The 18,680-nt window shown below is 39.1% G+C and overlaps 1 protein-coding gene and 1 non-coding gene across 4 annotated transcripts in view; one reads left to right on the top strand and one right to left on the bottom strand.

The window, feature by feature from the left end:
• Window positions 1-270: 270 nt before the first annotated feature.
• The window catches only part of PPM1D (protein phosphatase, Mg2+/Mn2+ dependent 1D), a 64,240-nt gene continuing 45,830 nt past the window's right edge, over window positions 271-18,680 (bottom strand). The window contains exons 4-7 of one of the 3 annotated variants that reach the window (XR_008515602.2): window positions 16,544-16,734; window positions 7,941-8,183; window positions 7,740-7,850; window positions 3,502-5,137 (exon numbers count right to left, since the gene is read on the bottom strand). Coding sequence is in view for 2 of the 3 variants with exons in the window: in XM_002827684.5 (XP_002827730.2) it covers window positions 1,182-1,739; window positions 7,941-8,183; window positions 16,544-16,734 (992 nt within the window). In the remaining variant the exon portion in view is untranslated. Of the gene's footprint in view, window positions 1,740-3,501; window positions 5,138-6,092; window positions 7,851-7,940; window positions 8,184-16,543; window positions 16,735-18,680 lie in introns of those variants that run through there. The other 2 variants (XM_002827684.5, XM_054536999.2) reach the window with 2 other exon arrangements.
• Window positions 2,300-2,404, top strand: LOC112129738 (U6 spliceosomal RNA). The gene has a single exon (XR_002912097.3). It is a non-coding gene; the product is annotated as a U6 spliceosomal RNA (small nuclear RNA).

Genomic DNA, 18,680 nt, shown 5'->3' with positions numbered 1-18,680 from the left:
AATGTTAATCCAGGTTAAGCATCCCTAATCTGAAAATCCGAAATCCAAAATGCTCCAGAATCAGAAACTTTTTCAGAGCAGGCATGATGCTCAAAGGAAATGCTCATTAGAGCATTTTGAATTTCAGATTGGGAACACTCAAAAGCTCAGTATAAAGCAAATATTCCAAAATTTTAAAAAATCTCAAACACTTCTGGTCCCAAGCATTTTGGATAAGGGATACGCAACTTGTACATACCATTAAAATAAACCAACAACTACAAATTCAGCAACATGAGGAACAGTTCACTGATTTATTAGATGAATATATACCCATATAATCAATGAAAACTGTATGATATAAAATAATTTAAGAAATGTTGGGAATTAGCAGCACCATCTGTTATTGAAATAGCAAGGAAAACTTCACATATTTTAAGCAAACACGAGAAGGGAGTAACTACTTTAAGACCTAATAATGCCATTGGTCTGGGATGAAAAATAAGGGAATTGTTTTAGATTGTTTCAGGCAAACACACTTCCTTCTATGCCGAAGATTTAGTAACCATATCTGATGGCTAAGGTTTTAGAAAAATGCTACTGATGTAAGAGATACTGCATAGTATTTTAATTGGGACAAGACTAACTGTAGCATGGCTCAACACTTCTATGAAAAATTTAGTTCTGAATTATGAAATCAGAAATAAAAAATAATGTTTAAAAGACACTTGTCTCTAAGAAACATTAAGTGAAACACAGGTCACTATGAAAATACATCACTTTTCCAGTCTGCTTAATAATTTACTTTAAAAAGTTGCACAGTTTTCAAGACAAGTGGCTTATACAAATTTTTTAATAAGTATTTTAAAAAGTTTAAATGTTTTTCTAAAATCTAATAGAGTCTTTTGATTTCTTTAAACATTTAGCCCTATTGTCACAATTACTGTGTATCAGAGTAAGAGACTGAATTTGTGTGGCTACAAATTTACACAAATTTTACAGCAACTTATACCCTAACATCTACAAAATCCACATTTATAATACAAGCAAGTACAAGGCCAGGATAAAACTGCTGAATTCCAAAAAGTCAAACTGTATATTCTTTTAATTTTGTCCCCTTAAAAAAAGTTCAACATCGGCACCAAATTTAAAAAGCCCTCTTATATCCTAAGTTTGGAAAAACCTCATTTCCCAGATGCATTTCAGCAAACACAAACAGTTTTCCTGTGTTGATGAAGTAAAGGATTTCCAATTTTCTTCTGGCCCCTAAGTCTGCGTCGCATGGTGAGTTTAACAGAGTTCTTTCGCTGTGAGGTTGTGGGGAGACTTGCAGGCTGAGCACCACTACTTCGACTTAAGCCATTTCGTCTATGCTTCTTCATCAGGGGGCCAGAATTGGACTCTTCTAATGTCCTTTTAAAGTTTGTTGGAGGGGTTCTTTCAATTTCTTGGGCTTTCATTTGGCCAGGAGTTGACATCTTCAAATTTTTTTGGTCCATGACAGTGTTTGTTGAATTAGTAGGCACAAGGCCAACTGGAAGGCTATTATTCAAAGAATCATGTATCCTTAAAGTCAGGGCTTTAGCGCAATTTTCTTCAAGTGGTTCTGGATCTTTTGAGGATATGACTACACCCTGGACATTCTCTCGAGCTATCTCAGCTGAAACCTCTAAAAAATTCTCTGAGAAGGCATTGCTACGAACCAGGGCAGGTATATGGTCCTTAGAGTTCAGCCTTGGCCATGGATCCTCCTCCAGTGACTGAAAAATAAGAAGGTAAAACAAATAAGAAAAAATTTATCCTAGAACTCAACAAACCTATGCATGTGATATTAGGCTTCTTATGAAGCTAGTAGGATGGCAAAAACAAGGTATGCATTCACTAATTTGTTCACCTTCTATTTACTGAACTATGTGTTAAGGTTTAATGGGAGGAACCTGAGTGAGAAGACAATATAAAGGTAAGAATGACATTGAATTCTGTCTTCAGGGTAATAGATGAAATTATAAAGTAATCTATTCAAGTGGGTGAAAATTCATCTGGTCACAAGTATTTTCTATCCATTGGCAGGTAACCAAAAATAAGATACACTAAGGAACAAGATTTCAAAACAAACCCTCAAAATTAACCATAGGCACACATTCACTCTTCCACTATTCTGTACCCAAACATGGAGAAGATCAAAAGTATCGCATTCTCTGTGTGCATTTTAATTTTACTTTTGGTAATAACATAATGCTGATGAAATCGCTGTATTTTTCATAAAAGTCTTATATTTTTCCATAAGAACCATCAAAAAATTGCTTTATGATGCCATTAAGTGCTTACTACAGCAGCACATATACTAAAATTGGAAGGATACAAACAAGATTAGCATGGCCCCTGTGCAAAGATGACACAAATTCATGAAGCATTCCCTATTTCAAAAAAGAAAAAAAAGATTTTAAAAATCTCAATTTTTGGCCGGGCACAGTGGCTAACCCCTGTAATCCCAGTACTTTGGGAGGTTGAGGCGGGCGGATCATTTGAGGTCAGGAGTTCAAAACCAGCCTGGCCAACATGGTGAAACTGCATCTCTACTAAAAATACAAAAATTAGCCAGGCATGGTGGTGCGCACCTGTAATCCCAGCTACTCTGTAGGCTGAGATAGGAGAACTGCTTGAGCCCAGAAGGTGGAGGCTGCAGAGAGCAGAGATCACACCACTGCACTCCAGCCTGGGTGACAGAGTGAGACTCCATCTCACAATAAATAAATAAATATTAAAATTAAAAATAAAAATCTCAATTTTCTAGTAATGAAAACTAGTGTAACCATTGGAGGGGATGGTAGCATCTCAGTAGGATAAGCAACAAATTTGTGGTTTTTTGGTTTATATCCTATCTCCTAAATTCTAATTTCTGAGTATGTAGTGTGGAAAGCATTACAACATTAAAGCACATTATTAAAGGAAAGTACAACATTAAAGCAACTATGTCATAATGGTCATAATGGAAACTCAGATGAATGCTGCTTTGCACCCATCCTGCAAACACTAGATACTGCTCTGTGATTTGAGAAAAGTAGTACACATGGGACCATACTGAGAATTGTTAGGGAAATTCCCAATTGATGAAAACAAATGAGAATTATCCAAGGCACTTTATTGTTTTTAAAAATGCTGTTTTTACAACGCTTCATGTCAATCTAGATATGCACCACTACTTTGAGTGTGGTGCTCTAAATCTACACATACTCAGAATAGCCGCTCACCTCCAGACAAGAACATTCTTACTATCAAACCCAGCTCTTCCAAAGTAATAACATTTCATAAAATCATTGTCTTAATACTTTATCAAGGTCCAGAGTTAAAGCATAAATACTCTCTCCCCCAAACATGTAAAATTTTCCTCAAGTGGACTCTCAATCAAATGTATCAAAATACTAATAGATTCTGAAAAGCCCAAGCAGAGCAGCAAATGAAGACGTATTTATCTGATCTTTCTCTGAAATAAAATCTCCCATAAATAAACACCTTTCCTTTTTTTTTTTTTTTTTTTTTTTGAGATGGAGTTTCGCTCTTGTTGCCCAGGCTGGAGTGCAATGGAATCTTGGCTCACCGCAACCTCCGCCTTCCAGGTCCAAGGGATTCTCCTGCCTCAGCCTCCCGAGTAGCTAGGACTACAGGCATGCACCACCACGCCCAGCTAATTTTTTTTTGTATTTTTAGTAGAGACAGGGTTTCTCCATGTTGGTCAGGCTGGTCTGGATCTCCTGACCTCTGGTGATCCGCCCGCCTTGGCCTCTCAAAGTGCTGTGATAACAGGTGTGAGCCACCGTGCCCAGCCTGAATATACAACTTTCTTAAAAGTGCTATATAAAAGTATACTTATAATAGGGTGTTTCCTTTAATTTGTCTAGAGTTAAAAAGAAAGGGAAATAAGAGAGGCAGGGAGGTTCAAAAAATAAAATGAAAGGGAAATTGAAGGCATCCAGAAGCTTCCTTTTTTCTTTTTTTAAGACTGAGTCTTGCTCTGTCACCCAGGCTGGAGTGCAGTGACGCAATCTCTGCTCACTGCAACCTCTGCCTCCTGGGTTCAAGCGATTCTCCCACCTCACCCTCCCGAGTAGCTGGGGTTAGAGGTGCCCACCACCATGCCCAGCTAATTTTTGTATTTTCAGTAGAGATGGGGTTTCACCATGTTGGCCAGGCTGGTCTCAAATTCCTGACCTTAAGTGATCCACCGCACCCGGCCCAGAAACTCGTTTCTAAAATGATCTCAATCTAATCATAGATATGAATATGCTTTACTGGAATACATACACACACACACACACACACACATATATATATATATAGACTTTAGGACTAATGGACACTGAAGAAAAGGACAAAGAATTTCTAGTTACTAATCTGGTACTGCCCCAAATACATCCCTTCTCTGTTTTTTTGTTTTTGTTTTTGTTTGTTTTTGAGACGGAGTTTCGTTCTTGTTGCCCAGGCTGGAGTGCAATGGCACAGTCTTGGCTCAATGCAACCTCCGCCTCCTGGGTTCAAGCAATTCTCCTGCCTCAGCCTCCCAAGTAGCTGGGATCACAGGCACCCACCACCACACCCAGCTAACTTTTGTATTCTTAGTAAAGACAGGATTTCACTATGTTGGCCAGGCTGGTCTCAAACTCCTGACCTCGGGAGATCTGCCTGCCTCGGCCTCCAAAGTGCTGGGATTACAGGCACATGTCACCACATCCAGCTAATTTTTGTATTTTTAGTAGAAACGGGGTTTCACCACATTGGCCAGGCTGGTCTCGAAATCCTGACCTTGTGATCCGCCCGCCTCGGCCTCCCAACGTGCTGGGATTACAGGCGTGAGCCACCGCACCCAGCCTAAATGCACAGAATATTATTCTGACACCACAGGTGTGCTGGCTTCCCTTCCCCTACTTTCTTCTTGAACGTTTCTGAAGGAAATTCTCTTTTTATTGGCATTCTGTGGGAATACATTGCATCTGTTAGCACAGGCAACTGTTTAGACTTCTTAGATGTACCCCAGGTTAATTTGTATTGCTAAAGCCTGCATGTTCATAAAACAGTTATGTGATATTGAGGTTACCCCCTAAAAATACATACTTTAAAAAAGTTCACTGCTTCAGAGATCAACTTTCTCCTCCCATCTACCCTGTAATCCAATATTAAACAATTAATTACAAACTGTGCCTAAAACACAACTAAAACTAAGTTTTAATTTTCTGAAACTCTTTGCTCTCTTCCCCATTCCGTTCTTAAAGATCTTAGCTTGTAAAACATAGCTAAATTTAGTTTTGCCCTAAACAAAGGACAGAGAAAGAAATGTGTGTCATAGTAATCTATCTTACTTAAACAAAGGCTTTTCCACTATCTCCATCCCAAAACAAAGACTAATTTATGTGAGAATTCAAATGGAAGCTGACATGTTTACAAACAAATCTAGTCTCAAATGTCTTGTCTAAGTGTGAATAAGTCTCTGACTATTCAACATTAACCAAATTATAATTAAATTTATCTCTATGTTACTAAACATGAGATAACTTTAATAATGATGTAAATTAAATATAGTCGGGAGTACTCACCTTTATGTCAATTAAGGTAAATAAAACAAACCAAAAACAATTTCTTGGGCAGAAATTTGTCTTTTGTTAGTTGTTAGATCAGAGCCAACAATACTAATTATTCTGAATTAATCTAAATGTTTTCCCATATTTGGGCAGGGCCAATGGGTTAACAAATAACTATACTTGCATATGGCAAACATACGCCTTCTTATCTTTACTTTAGTAGTATTATTAGGTCATTATCAGAATTATTATTATTATTATTTTTTGAGACGGAGTCTTGCTTTGTCAGCAGGCTGGAGTGCAGCGACGCGATCTCAGCTCACTGCAACCTCTACCTCCCGGGTTCAAGAGATTCCCCTGCCTCTACCTCCCAAGTAGCTGGGATTACAGGTACGAGCCATCACGCCCAGCTAATTTTTTGTATTTTAGTAGAGATGGGGTTTCACCATGTTGGTTAAGATGGTCTCGATCTCCTGACCTCATGATCCACGTGCCTCTGCCTCCCAAAGTGCTGAGATTACAGGCGTGAGCCACCGCGCCCGGTCCAGAATTTAAGTAATTTTTTTTTTTTTTTTTTCAGATGGGGTTTTGCTGTTGTTGCCCAGGCTGGAGTGCAATGGCATGATCTTGGCTCACCGCAACCTCCGCCTCCTGGGTTCAAGCGGTTCTCCTGCCTCCGCCTCCCAAGTACCTGGGATTACAGGCATGCATCACCACACCCGGCTAATTTTGTATTTTTAGTAGAGATGGGGTATCTCCATGTTGGTCAGTCTGGTTTCGAACTCCTGACCTCAGCTTACCTGCCCAACTTGGCCTCCCAAAGTGCTGGGATTACAGGCATGAGCCACTGTGCCCGGCTTAAGTAATTTTTTAAACATATTTTATGTATGGGTTTACTAATGCCAGTCAGCAGACTGCAATGATTTTTATTTGAGGTTAATATTAAGAATGCCCTTTTGTTCCTCACACTACTCCCCCCTCTAATGTCTCCTCCTTCTCTATACTGCCTAAAGGTCAGTTATCAGGAAACATGAAAGTAATAATTACATACAAATATTCAGAAATATGCAAATATACAAACATAAGCTCTTTCGCAGCTTCGAAAAGAGAATAAAGAGGCTTTAAAGGGTTTCAACCTGCATTACCATTCACGGTTTTCAAAGAAAAGAAACCTTTTGTGAATGAAAATACTTCATTTCAGCCAGGCCTATAATCCCAGCACTTTGGGAGGCCAACGCAGGTGGATCACCTGAGGTCAGGAGTTCAAGACCAGCTTGGACAACATGGTGAAACCCCATCTCTACTAAAAATACAAAAAAATTAGCAGGGCGTAGTGGCGGGCACCTGTAATCCCAGCTACTCAGGAGGCTGAGGCAGGAGAATCACCTGAACCGGGGAGGTGGAGGTTGCAGTGTGCCAAGATCATGCCATTGCACTCTAGCCTGGGCAACAAGAGTAAAACTCTGTCTCAAAAACAAAAAAAGAAAAAGAAATGAAAACATTCCATTTTATCTGGCCATATGTGGTTTTTGCCATATGTATGTAAAGTGAAAGAAAGCAAAGCAGTAATAATCCATTTCCAAGTATTGACTATAGGATTACAACACCCAAAATTAAAGGCCTTTGACACTTTAAAAAACTTCCTGAATAGATGACATTAGATTTCGCTACATTTCCCATTTTAATGGTCAGTCTACTGAAAACACATTCTCAGAAAGCCAGGTTAGCCATGCTATGTATTAAAGCAATTATCAATCAATACTGCTAATTTTTGGTGGGAAAAAATAGGATGAAAACACAACCAAGTATTTGAGTTCTTAGTAAATCAAAAAGCAAAGTGTGATATCTACTTAAAATTTGCTTATTTCAAAGCATATCTTAAACTCAATCAATATTAACATGGATAAGAAACAGGAATAAAGTTTCTTATACGAGTTAACAGACAACCAGTTGTAATGTCTGCTATCCTCAGGTCCAGCTCAATTTTGATTCTCTATGACCTTGTTTAGACAGTTTAATCTCTCAGGCTTATTACTGATAAAATGAAATAATAACATTAGCTCTACTTCTGGGCTATGAGATTCAAATAAAATACACTTAAGTGCTTCACAAACTTCTAAATGCTTTAAAAATAATGTTCATAGCATTAGATGGCAAACAATAATATTCTTAAGGGCCCACAATCACCTTTTTATTAGTGCTGTACACATGGCTGGCATTCAGATTAGTATTGATGTAAAGATGGCTCTCTGATAATAAGTTACATCACTTTCTTGAATCGAGTTCAAATCCAAAATCCTGTAAGAATTTAAAAATTGTTTCCAGGTGACGCTAACCAAAGAACTGGTGACTATTAAAACATAACTTAAAAACTATGGAACTATATACCTTGACTGGTGGTGTAGAACATGGGGAAGGAGTCATCACACAGGTTTCTTGACTATTATAGGAAGGGCTGTCAGTCAGGTTCAGGTATAACTCATCTTCATTGGTAAAGTTTCCCTGATTGTCCACTTCTGGAGAGATGCAGATTACTATGGCACTAGTGTTATCTGCTCGGAGCATACGCTGCCTCCAGCGGCCCAATGCTCGATTCACAAGCATTTTGGCACAAGATTGTCCATGCTCACCCTGTATTCAAAAGAACAAGGAAAAGGAAAGTAACTCAGATTTAGCTGCCACTACATCTGTATCTATATCAAATTAAATATTTGGTGTTCATTGTGGCCCAAATAAAGCTCCCAAATTTTCTTTTCTTTTCTTTTCTTTTTTTTTGAGACGGAGTCTCGCTCTGTCACCCAGGCTGAAGTGCAGTGATGCGATCTCGGCTCACTGCAAGCTCTGCCTCCTGGGTTCATGCCATTCTTCTGCCTCAGCCTCCCAAGTAGCTGGGACTACAGGCGCCCGCCACCATGTCCGCCCAAAGTGCTGGGATTACAGGTGTGAGCCACTGCGCCCAGCCAAAGCTCCCAAATTTTCAAACATTATCCCCAGTCTCCTTTAGCCATGTTAAAATAGTACTTTTCTAAATTCAAAAAATACTAATAAAACAAGGTTTTATCCTGTCATTAAATTTCACTATTTTTATTTTTATCAAGAAATTCAGCCTTCACTGTAACTTTATTTAGAAAAAGTTGTCCAGGCGCAATGGCTCATGCCTGTAATCCCAGCACTTTGGGAGGATGAGGCAGGTGGATCATGAGGTCAGGAGATCGAGACCATCCTGGCTAACACGGTGAAACCCCGTCTCTACTAAAAAAACAAAAACTTAGCCGGGCGCGATGGCACATGCCTGTAGTCCCAGCTACTCAGGAGGCTGAGGCAGGAGAATCGCTTGAACCCAGGAGGCGGAGGTTGCAGTGAGCCAAGATCATGCCACCGCATTCCAGCCTAGGCAACAGAGCAAGACTCCAATTAAAAAAAAAAAAAAAGAAAGAAAAAGAAAAAAGAAAATAAAAAGTTATAAAGAAGTTACTTAAAAAGAAAGTAGCCAGGTGTGGTGGCTCACGCCTTTAATCCCAGTACTTTGGGAGGTGGAGGCAGGTGGACTGTGAGGTCAGGAATTCAAGGCCAGCCTGACCAACATGGTGAAACCCCGTCTCTGCTAAAAATACAAAAATTAGCCAGGCATGGTGGTGCATGCCTGTAATCCCAGCTACTTGGGAGGCTGAGACAGGAGAATTGCTTGAACCTGGGAGGCGGAGGTTACAGTGAGCCGAGATCACACCACTGCACTCCCGCCTGGGCGACAGAGCGAGACTCCGTCTCAAAAAAACAACAACAAAAAGTAAACGTCAAGTTTAGAAAACATAATTCACAAACAAGACAATCAGGCATGGTACAAAAAAAAACCATTGCAAAGGGTCAAATTCCTTCTAACATAAGAGATTCTGCAAATCGAAGACAATGACTCAACATAAAAATTGTCAAAGAATATAAACAAAATCCAGAGAAAAGGAAATATAAACAGCTCATATATATATATAAACAGTCAATGTCACTCATATGTGGAAAAAGTAATACAATAAATGCTTATAGTATAAAGAACAAATATATACCAAATGAACGAGTAAAGAAAACAAAACCAAAAGGATCTCATTTTATGCAAATAAATGTGGCTTGGAATAAAACTTCCAGTGTCATATATGAATTTAAAATCTGCTAAGTTTCACAGAACAGAAGTGAAAATGATGTACTCCAGGAAATAAGCCTACATGTATTTTTTTCTTTCTTTTTTTTTGAGATGGAGTTTTGCTCTTGTTGCCCAGGCTGGAGTGCAATGGCACGATCTCGGCTCACTGCAACTTCCGCCTCCCAGGTTCAGTGATTCTCCTGCCTCAGCCTCCCAAGTAGCTGGGATTACAGGCACCTGCCACCATGCCCAGCTAAAATTTTTTTTTGTATTTTTAGTAGAGATGGGGTTTCACCATGTTGGCCAGGCTGCTCTTGAACTCCTAATCTTAGGTGATCTGCCTGCCTTGGCCTCCCAAAGTTCTGGAATTACAGGTGTGAGCCGTCGTGCCCAGCTGCCTACATGTATTAAAAGTACCCATATAAATAAATGAATGATGAAAATGCGTGGAAAATTTTGTTTGTTTGTTGTTTTTTGAGACAGGGTCTCACTCTGTCACCCAGGCTGGAATGCAGTGGTGTGACCTCAAGTGATCCTCCCACCTCAGCTACTCGGGAGGCTCAGGTGGGAAAATCAGTTGAATCCAGGAGATGGAGGCTGCAGTGAGCCGGGATCACACCACTGTGCTCCCAGCCTGGGTGACAGACAGAGTGAGACTGTCTCTCAAAAAAAAAAAAAAAAGCATATTATTTCAATAGATGCTGAAAAAGCATTTCGTAAAATTGAACATCACTTTATCATAAAAACCCCTCAACAAAAATGAGTATAGTAGAAATACACCTCAAAATGACAAACTCACAGCCAACATCATACCGAATGGGGAAAAAAATTAAAGGTCTTTCCTCTAAGGACTGAAATAGAAAAGGATGCCCCACTCTCACTACTGTTATTCAATGCAATACTGGAAGTCCCGGCCACAGCAATTAGGCAAGAGAAAGAAATAAAGGGCATCCAAACTGGAAACGAATAAGTCAAATGAGCCTTGTTTGCAGGTAACGTGATCTCATACCTACAAAAACCTAAAGACGCCACCAAAAAACTGTTAGAGCTGATAAATTCAGTGAAACTGCAGGATACAAGATGAACATAAAAAATCAGCAGCATTTACATATACCAACAGCAAACAATCTGAAAAAGAAATCAAGAACGCAATCCCATTTCCAATAGGTACACAAATTATAAAATGCCTAGTAATCAATTTAACCAAAGATGTGAAAGATCTATAAAGGAAAACTAGAAAATACTGATGAAAGAAATTGAAGAGGACACAAAAAAATACAAAGGTAGTCCATGCTTATGGATTGGATGGATTAATATTGTTAACATGACAATACTACCCAAAGCAATTTAAAGATTCAATCCCTATCAAAATTGAAATGACATTCTTCACATAATTTTTTCTTTAAGCTCAGAATTTATATGAAACCACAAAAGATCCTGAATAGCCAAAGCAATTCTAAGCCAAAAGAACAAAGCTGGAGGCATCACGCTACCTGACTTCAAACTATACTAGAGGGCTACAGTAACCAAAATAGCATGGTACTGCTACAAAAACAGACACATAGACCAATGGAACAGAATAGAAAACCTATATATAAATCCATGCAATTTGCAGCCAGCTCATCTTCAACAAAGGTGCCAAGAGCAACAATAAATGGTAGTGGAAAAACTGGATAACTATATGCTGAAGAATGAAACTATACCCCTATCTCTCATCACACACAAAAATCAAATCAAAATGGATTAATGACTTAAATTTAAGATCTCAATTAGTAGAAGTGGTAACCACAATTCTATTCCCTCTTTTTGTGAGATCTACTTTGATCTCACAAACTATGAAACCACTAGAAGAAAACATTGGAGAAACGCTCCAGAACACTGCTCTGGGCAAATAATTTTTGCATGAGACCTCAAAAGCACTGGCAACCAAAGCAAAAATAGACAAATGAAAATACAAGCTAAAACACAAAGGAAACAATCAACAAAGTGAAGAGACAACCCACGGAATGGGATAAAACATCTGCAAACTATCCATCTGACAAGGAATTAACAACCACAATAGGTAAGGAGCTCAAATCAGTAGCAACAAAACAAAACAAGCCCCAAATAATCCAATTTTAAAATGGGCAAAAGATCTAAAATATACATTTCTCAAAAGACATACAAATGATTAACAGATATATGAAAAAAGGCTCAACATCACTAATCATCAGAGAAATGCAAATCAAAACCACAATGAGGTATCATCTCACTCCAGTTAAAATGGCTTGCATCAAAAAGATAGGCAACTACAGATGCTGGTGAGGATGTGCAGAAAGGGGAACCCTCAGTGTTAGTGGGAATGTAAATTAGTGCAGCCACTATGAAGAACAGTATGAAGGTTCCTCAAAAAAAAAAAAAAAAAAAAAGTAAACTACCATATGATCCAACAATTCCACTACTATACATATATCCAACAGAAAGAAAATCAATACACTGAAGGTATATCTGCACTCCCATGTTTATTGCAGCACTATTCACAATAGTCCAAATATGGAATCATCCTACGTCAATTCCATTTAATACATGAATGGATAAAGAAAATGTGGTGTATATACACATACATAATGAAATAGTATTTGGCCATAGAAAAGAATGAAATCTTGTCATTTGCAGCAACAAGGATGGAACTGGAGGACATTATGCTAAATGAAATAATCCAAGCACAGAAAGACATGATCTCACTCATATGTGGCAGCTAAAAGAGTAGATCTCACAAAGAGAGAGAGTAGAATTATGGTTACGAGAAGCCAGGAAGGGTAGTAGAGAGAGAGAGATGAAGGGTGGAAAAAAAGAATGTAAATGGATTTTTTACTATTGAATTGTACAGTTTCAAATAGTACAAACAGTAAATGTCATATGTATAATATACTTCGAATTTTTTAAAGTGTGTTTTAAAAATCTCTATTTTTAAGTGTAGTTATGTCCACTCAAACATTTTTGTGCTTTTTTCTTGAACTAGAAACAATCAATCGTGCCTTATGTGTCTTCTTAAAGGACTGCCCTTCTGGGTTTTGTGAATCTCCCTAAGTAATTAATTTCTGCTCTATTATTTTCAACCTCCTACTTTGAGGGGTTTTACTATGATATTCTCTTTTCTAACTCTGACTGGATCACTTAGATTGTTTTCTTCATGTAGAATACCATGAGCCTTGTGTTATGGATGCATCATTTTATGTGCCACAAAAGAAATAAAAAACATTGTCGGCTGGGCGTGGTGGCTTGGCGTGGTGGTTCACGCCTGTAATCCCAGCACTTTGGGAGGCCGAGGCAGGTGGATCATGAGGTCAGGAGATGGAGATCAACCTGGCCAATGTGGTGAAACCCCGTCTCTACTAAAATAAAAAAAATTAGCCGGGCGTGGTGGCGCGCGCCTGTAGTCCCAGCTATTCGGGAGGCTGAGGCAGGGGAATCGCTTGAACCTGGGAGGCAGAGGTTGCAGTGAGCTGAGATCGCGCCACCGCACTCCAGCCTGGCGACAGAGCGAGACTACATCTCAAAAAAAAAAAAAAAACCAAAAACACTGTTAATTGAACTATGATATACCATTTGTAAAAAGTGTTCCAATTTCAGAGATATTAAAAGAAAATATGCACCTCAGAATTGATTAAAGGCAGCATTAATCTCTAATTCATCAATCTATCACATTCCCTATGGCACGTGGTTCCACTCTCCAAACACCAGCTGACTGAGCCCTTACCTCTCACTTTTTCAGTGTGCCTGTTTCCCTTCCCATCAATGCTCCATGAAAACAGACAATTATATAAACCATTTTCCACTATCTTACCTGTGTATTTTTCCCTCAGCTCACTAGAATTCTGCTGACTTGAGTCCCCCTAATATTGTGTGCTCTTAAACCACAGTCTCTCTAAGTGCATATATTGTCACAATTTACATAACTCTTGTTAACTGTTAAATTAGTATTTCCAGGCTTCCCTCCCAAGTTTTTAAAGAGATGAGGGTCTCACTATGTTGTCCAGGCTGGAGTGCAGTGGCTACGAACAAGCACAATCATAGCGCCCTACAGCCTTGAACTCCTGGGGTCAAGCAATCCTCCCACAGCCTCCTGAGTAGCTGGGACTATAGGAGCATGCCACCCCTCTCTCCCAAATATTTATAACTGCCTACTGAAGATATCTATCTAGATGAACCACAGGTACCTCAGCTCAACATGCCTATGTCTGAACTAATTACCTCCCCCATCTCTCCCTAAATAATGTTTCTTCTTTATAACAGCTTACTAGTCACCAGAGTTAGAAATTTAGGTGTTATCATATTCTTCCTCCTTATAAACATAAGAGCTGTCAATTCTACTACTCATGTATTTGTGGTTTTTTGTTGTTGTTGTTGTTGTTTTGAGATGGAGTCTTGCTCTGTCACCAGGCCGGAGTGCAGTGGCACGATCTCAGCTCACTGCAACCTCTGCCTCCTGGGTTCAAGCAATTCTCCTGCATCAGCCTCCCGAGTAACTGGGATTACAGGTGCGAGTCACCACGTCTGGCTGATTTTTTGTATTTTTAGTAGAGATGGGGTTTCCCCATGTTGGCCAGGCTGGTCTCGAACTCCTGACCTCAAGTGATCCACCTGCCTTGGCCTCCCAAAGTGCTGGGATTACAGGCTTGAGCCACTGCACCCGGCCTACATGTATTTCTTTGTGTTTTTTTCCAAAAACCACTGCTGCCTTAGATCAAGCCTGCAAATTTTCTTGCTCAAATATCACTCTCTTCCATGAAGCTTCCTATGCAGTCTTGTGAAGTTTTCTATCGTCTCACTCTCCCAGGTCTCATAAGACTTGTTCTAATTATACATTATACGGATGCTTCCTTCAATACTCATCTTAAAACACTTTAGGGTTCATAAATAGGTTCTTCCAACGCACTACAAACTGGCTTTTGTCTTTATGCCATTGAAATGATCTCTCTCAGATCATTAAAGAATTCTAAATCCATTAGACAGAAGAGTCTTTATGTTACTCTTTGATACCTGATAATCTCCAACTAAATGCAACACACCAGGCCCTGAAAGTGTAAAACTGAATCAAGATGACTCACCTTAAAAGAACTCATGATCTAATGGGATTGTTAGTTTTTTATATATTCTATTTATAATAATATGGTAAGTGCTTAAGAAAGACCATATTCTATTTACCTTTGCAATTCCTGTACCTAGTACCTAGTATGTTAATTGAGTGAATGAATGGAGGCAATTTTTTTTTTTGAGACAGAGTTTCGTTCTTATTGCCCAGGCTGGAGTGCAATGGCATGATCTTGGCTCACTGCGACCTCTGCCTCCCGGATTCAAGCGATTCTCCTGCCTCAGCCTCCTAAGTAGCTGGGACTATAGGCGAGTGCCACCACACCCAGCTAATTTTGTATTTTTAGTAGAGGTGGGGTTTCACCATGTTGGCCAGGCTGGTCTCTAACTCCTGACCTTGGGTGATCCACCCGCCTCAGCCTCCCAAAGTGCTGGAATTACAGGCATGAGCTACTGCGCCCGGAATGAATGAAGGCAATTTAACAAAAACTCAATCAATTTGCCCCTCCTTCCACCTCAAAATACAGCTTTACTATTCCTCCCATCTGAGAGAAAGATCATCTTTTCTAAGGATAAACCATCTTTGGGTCTTTGATTCCAGATCCTTCCATGTGCTCTGTTAGGGGATGATGATGAAAATGTTTTGAGATTAGGAGCTGGACATGGCACCACAGTAGTCCCAGCTGCTCAGGAGGCTGAGGTGAGAGGACTGCTTAAGCCTAGGCGTTCTAAACCAGCCTGGGCAACATAGTGAGACCTCATCTCTTGGGGGAAAAAAAAACAAAAAAAGTAGTAGAAGTAGTGGTGATGGAGGCTGGGTGCAGTGGCTCATGCCTTAAATCCCAGCACTTTGTGGGGCCGAGGTGTCACCTGAGGTCAGGAGTTCAAGACCTGCCTGGACAACATGGTGAAACCCCATCTCTACTAAAAATACAAAAAATTAGCTGGGTGGGGTGGCACACACCTGTAATCCCAGCTACTCAGGAGGCTGAGGTGGGAGAATCACTTGAATCCAGGAAGCGGAGGTTAGAGTGAGCTGAGATCGTGCCACTGCACTCCAGCCTCGGTGACAGAGCGAGACTCTGAGACAGTCAGGAAAAAAAAAAAAAAGCAGTAGTGGTGATGGTTGGACAACTTTGTGAACTACACTAAGAATCACTGAATTATACACTTTAAAAGGATAAATTTTGGCCAGGCGCAGTGGCTCACGCCTGTAATCCCAGCACTTTGGGAGGCTGAAGCAGGCGGATCACGAGGTCAGGAGATCAAGACCATCCTGGCTAACAAGGTGAAACCCCATCTCTACTAAAAATACAAAAATTAGCCGGGCGTGGTGGCAGGCGCCTGTAGTCCCAGCTACTCGGGAAGCTAAGGCAGGAGAATGGCGTGAACTCGGGAGGCGGAGCTTGCAGTGAGCCGAGATTGTGCCACTGCACTCCAGCCTGGGCGACAGAGCAAGACTCCGTCTCAAAAAAAAAAAAAAGATAAATTTTATGGTATGCAAATTATATGTCATTTAAAAAAATAAGGAATTAGCAATGTTTCACAGGCCAATTTATACTGAAGTCAGTGGTTGTGTGTTTTGTTATTAGACTTCAGTTATATATTTCTTGTCTCATTCCTCTAATGATTAGGAACTACAAAGCCTATGTTTTACCCACTAGCAGATCCAGGCAAATGCAAAAATCTACCCAAGGTCAATGTCCTTAGTTCATATTCAAGATTCTGACAGAAGTACCAAAACAATGTTTAGACAACAATATCAAGTTATTGAATCACGTCTCACCATCAGGTATTTTTTCTCCTCTTGGTCCTGGCACATTGAGATGGCATCTTGTGGTGGAATCATATTCCAAAGTCCATCACTTCCCAATATAATATACTTGTGCTTCTGAGGGTCAAGAGTGTGGACACTTGTGTCTGGTTCAGGTGACACCACAAATTCACCACTGAAGAAATCATAGCTCCACAAATCACCTGGGGGAAGGGAGCAGAAAAAGCAAGAAGTATTAGTTGGAAGCTAATAGTACAACAGCAACAGATTAAAAGAGAAAATCTACACAGTTCATCTCAATAGACAGAAAAACATTTGATAACATTCAAACTCCTTTCATGATAAGATTTCCTAGCAAACTAAGAATAAAAGGGAACTCCCTTAACCTGATAAAGTATATCCACCAGAATTCTGTAATAATCATCTTACTTAAAGGTAAAATGTTAAAAGTGTTCCCTTTAAAATGTAGAAATAAGAAAACTATGCCTTGTATCATTGCTTGTCTTCTAATACTATACTGAGTCCTTCCCAGCACAGTAAGATAATAAAAATAAAGGATATACAAAATGGAAAGGAGAAAATAATACTAATATTATTTGCAGATAATTTCATTTCTACATGGAAAACCAAAAATAAATTATTACAATAGGAAAGTTTAGCAAAGTTGTTAAATACAAGCCCAATATATAAGTCAACAGTATTTCTATATGATAGCAAGACATAGAAAATATACATTTTTAAATCCAATTTTAATAATGAACCAAATGTAAGGAACTTAGGAACAACTTTAACAAACGGTATACACACCTGTTATGAAGATTATAGATTCTATTTTGAAACATTAAAAAGATAATCTAAATAAATGAAGAAAACAATCAGATTCATAGATAGGAATACTTACTATAATAAAGATGTCAATTATTACCAAAATAATCTACAAAGTCAATGTAATTCTAACCAAAATCCCAAAAGGATTGTTGTAGAATTTGACAGGCTAAGCGCAAAGGGCCAGGATTAATCAAGATAATTTTGAAGAAAAAGGACAAGATGAGAACTTATCCTACAAACAGAAGTACCAATGGCTGTTTGCAAACTTCCTGTTAATCTCTAGATCAGTAAAGTACCTACATCAAAACTTACAGAACAAGTACCAGTCACTTGGAAGAAAATGCAAAATATAAAAATGAGCATTTTAATGCTCTTTACCAACCATATGACCAGCCTTTGGAGAGCAACAGTTCTCCCTTTCACTGAGCCGGAAAAAGCTCTTACATTTATCCTTCTCCTTGATTAGCTCCACATAAAAACAATGCCTAAACTTCTGCCTTTAGACCTATTAGATACAAACATCAAAATGTTCAAGAGACAATAACTTTTAATCGACCCAGGCCATAAAAAAGATCAATAAAACTAAAACAGAAGAAAATAAAAATGATTTATGGAAACCATCTACTTTTCTGTAATATATAAGACAACATAAATGAAACAATATAAATTTTTCTTCTGTTTCCAATAAATGTGGAAGAGGAGACAGAAAGTAGAAAACATTAATTTCTGCCTCTTTTGTTTATTGTGAACTACTTAAGAGAAAGGCCTAAATTAAAAGCAAAAGATTTTCAGACAAGAGGTTAAACAATTTTTGTCCCCTTTCAGTAGGTCTAGTTTTTTTGTTAAACAAGAGGAAGCTTTGTCCTTTTCCTTATTTAAACTTCCCCACCAGCTCCCCATCAGAAATACTGACAATTCAAACATGCTCAGAGTCCAAAGAAAGAATAATTCAATTACTCCCACTCGAAAGTAGCAAAATCATTGCTAACCAGACTCTTCAAAAAGCAATTCAGCCCTCTGAGCAGCAAAACAGAATACATGCAACCACTAAAAGCTAGTTATAATCCAGATAAACTCACAAAGACACACTTACCTCTTTATACCAGCAAAACAAAGCTCCCTGGTTAACGAAATAATAAAAATGAACATGGAGACAGTGGCACAATCATGGCTCACTGCAGGATAGATCTCCTGGGCTCAAGTGATCCTCCTACATCAACCTCTCAAGTAGCTCGGACTATAGGTGTGTACCAACAGGCCCAGCTAATTTATTTTTTTGTAGAGATGGCGGTCCCACTATGTTGTCCAGGCTGGTCTCCAA

This window comes from Pongo abelii, chromosome 19 (genome assembly GCF_028885655.2).
Source record: "Pongo abelii isolate AG06213 chromosome 19, NHGRI_mPonAbe1-v2.0_pri, whole genome shotgun sequence".
Lineage (NCBI taxonomy): Eukaryota > Metazoa > Chordata > Mammalia > Primates > Hominidae > Pongo > Pongo abelii.
The sequence above is the reverse complement of the archived record's forward strand: the minus strand, read 5'-3'. Positions and strand labels throughout refer to the sequence as shown.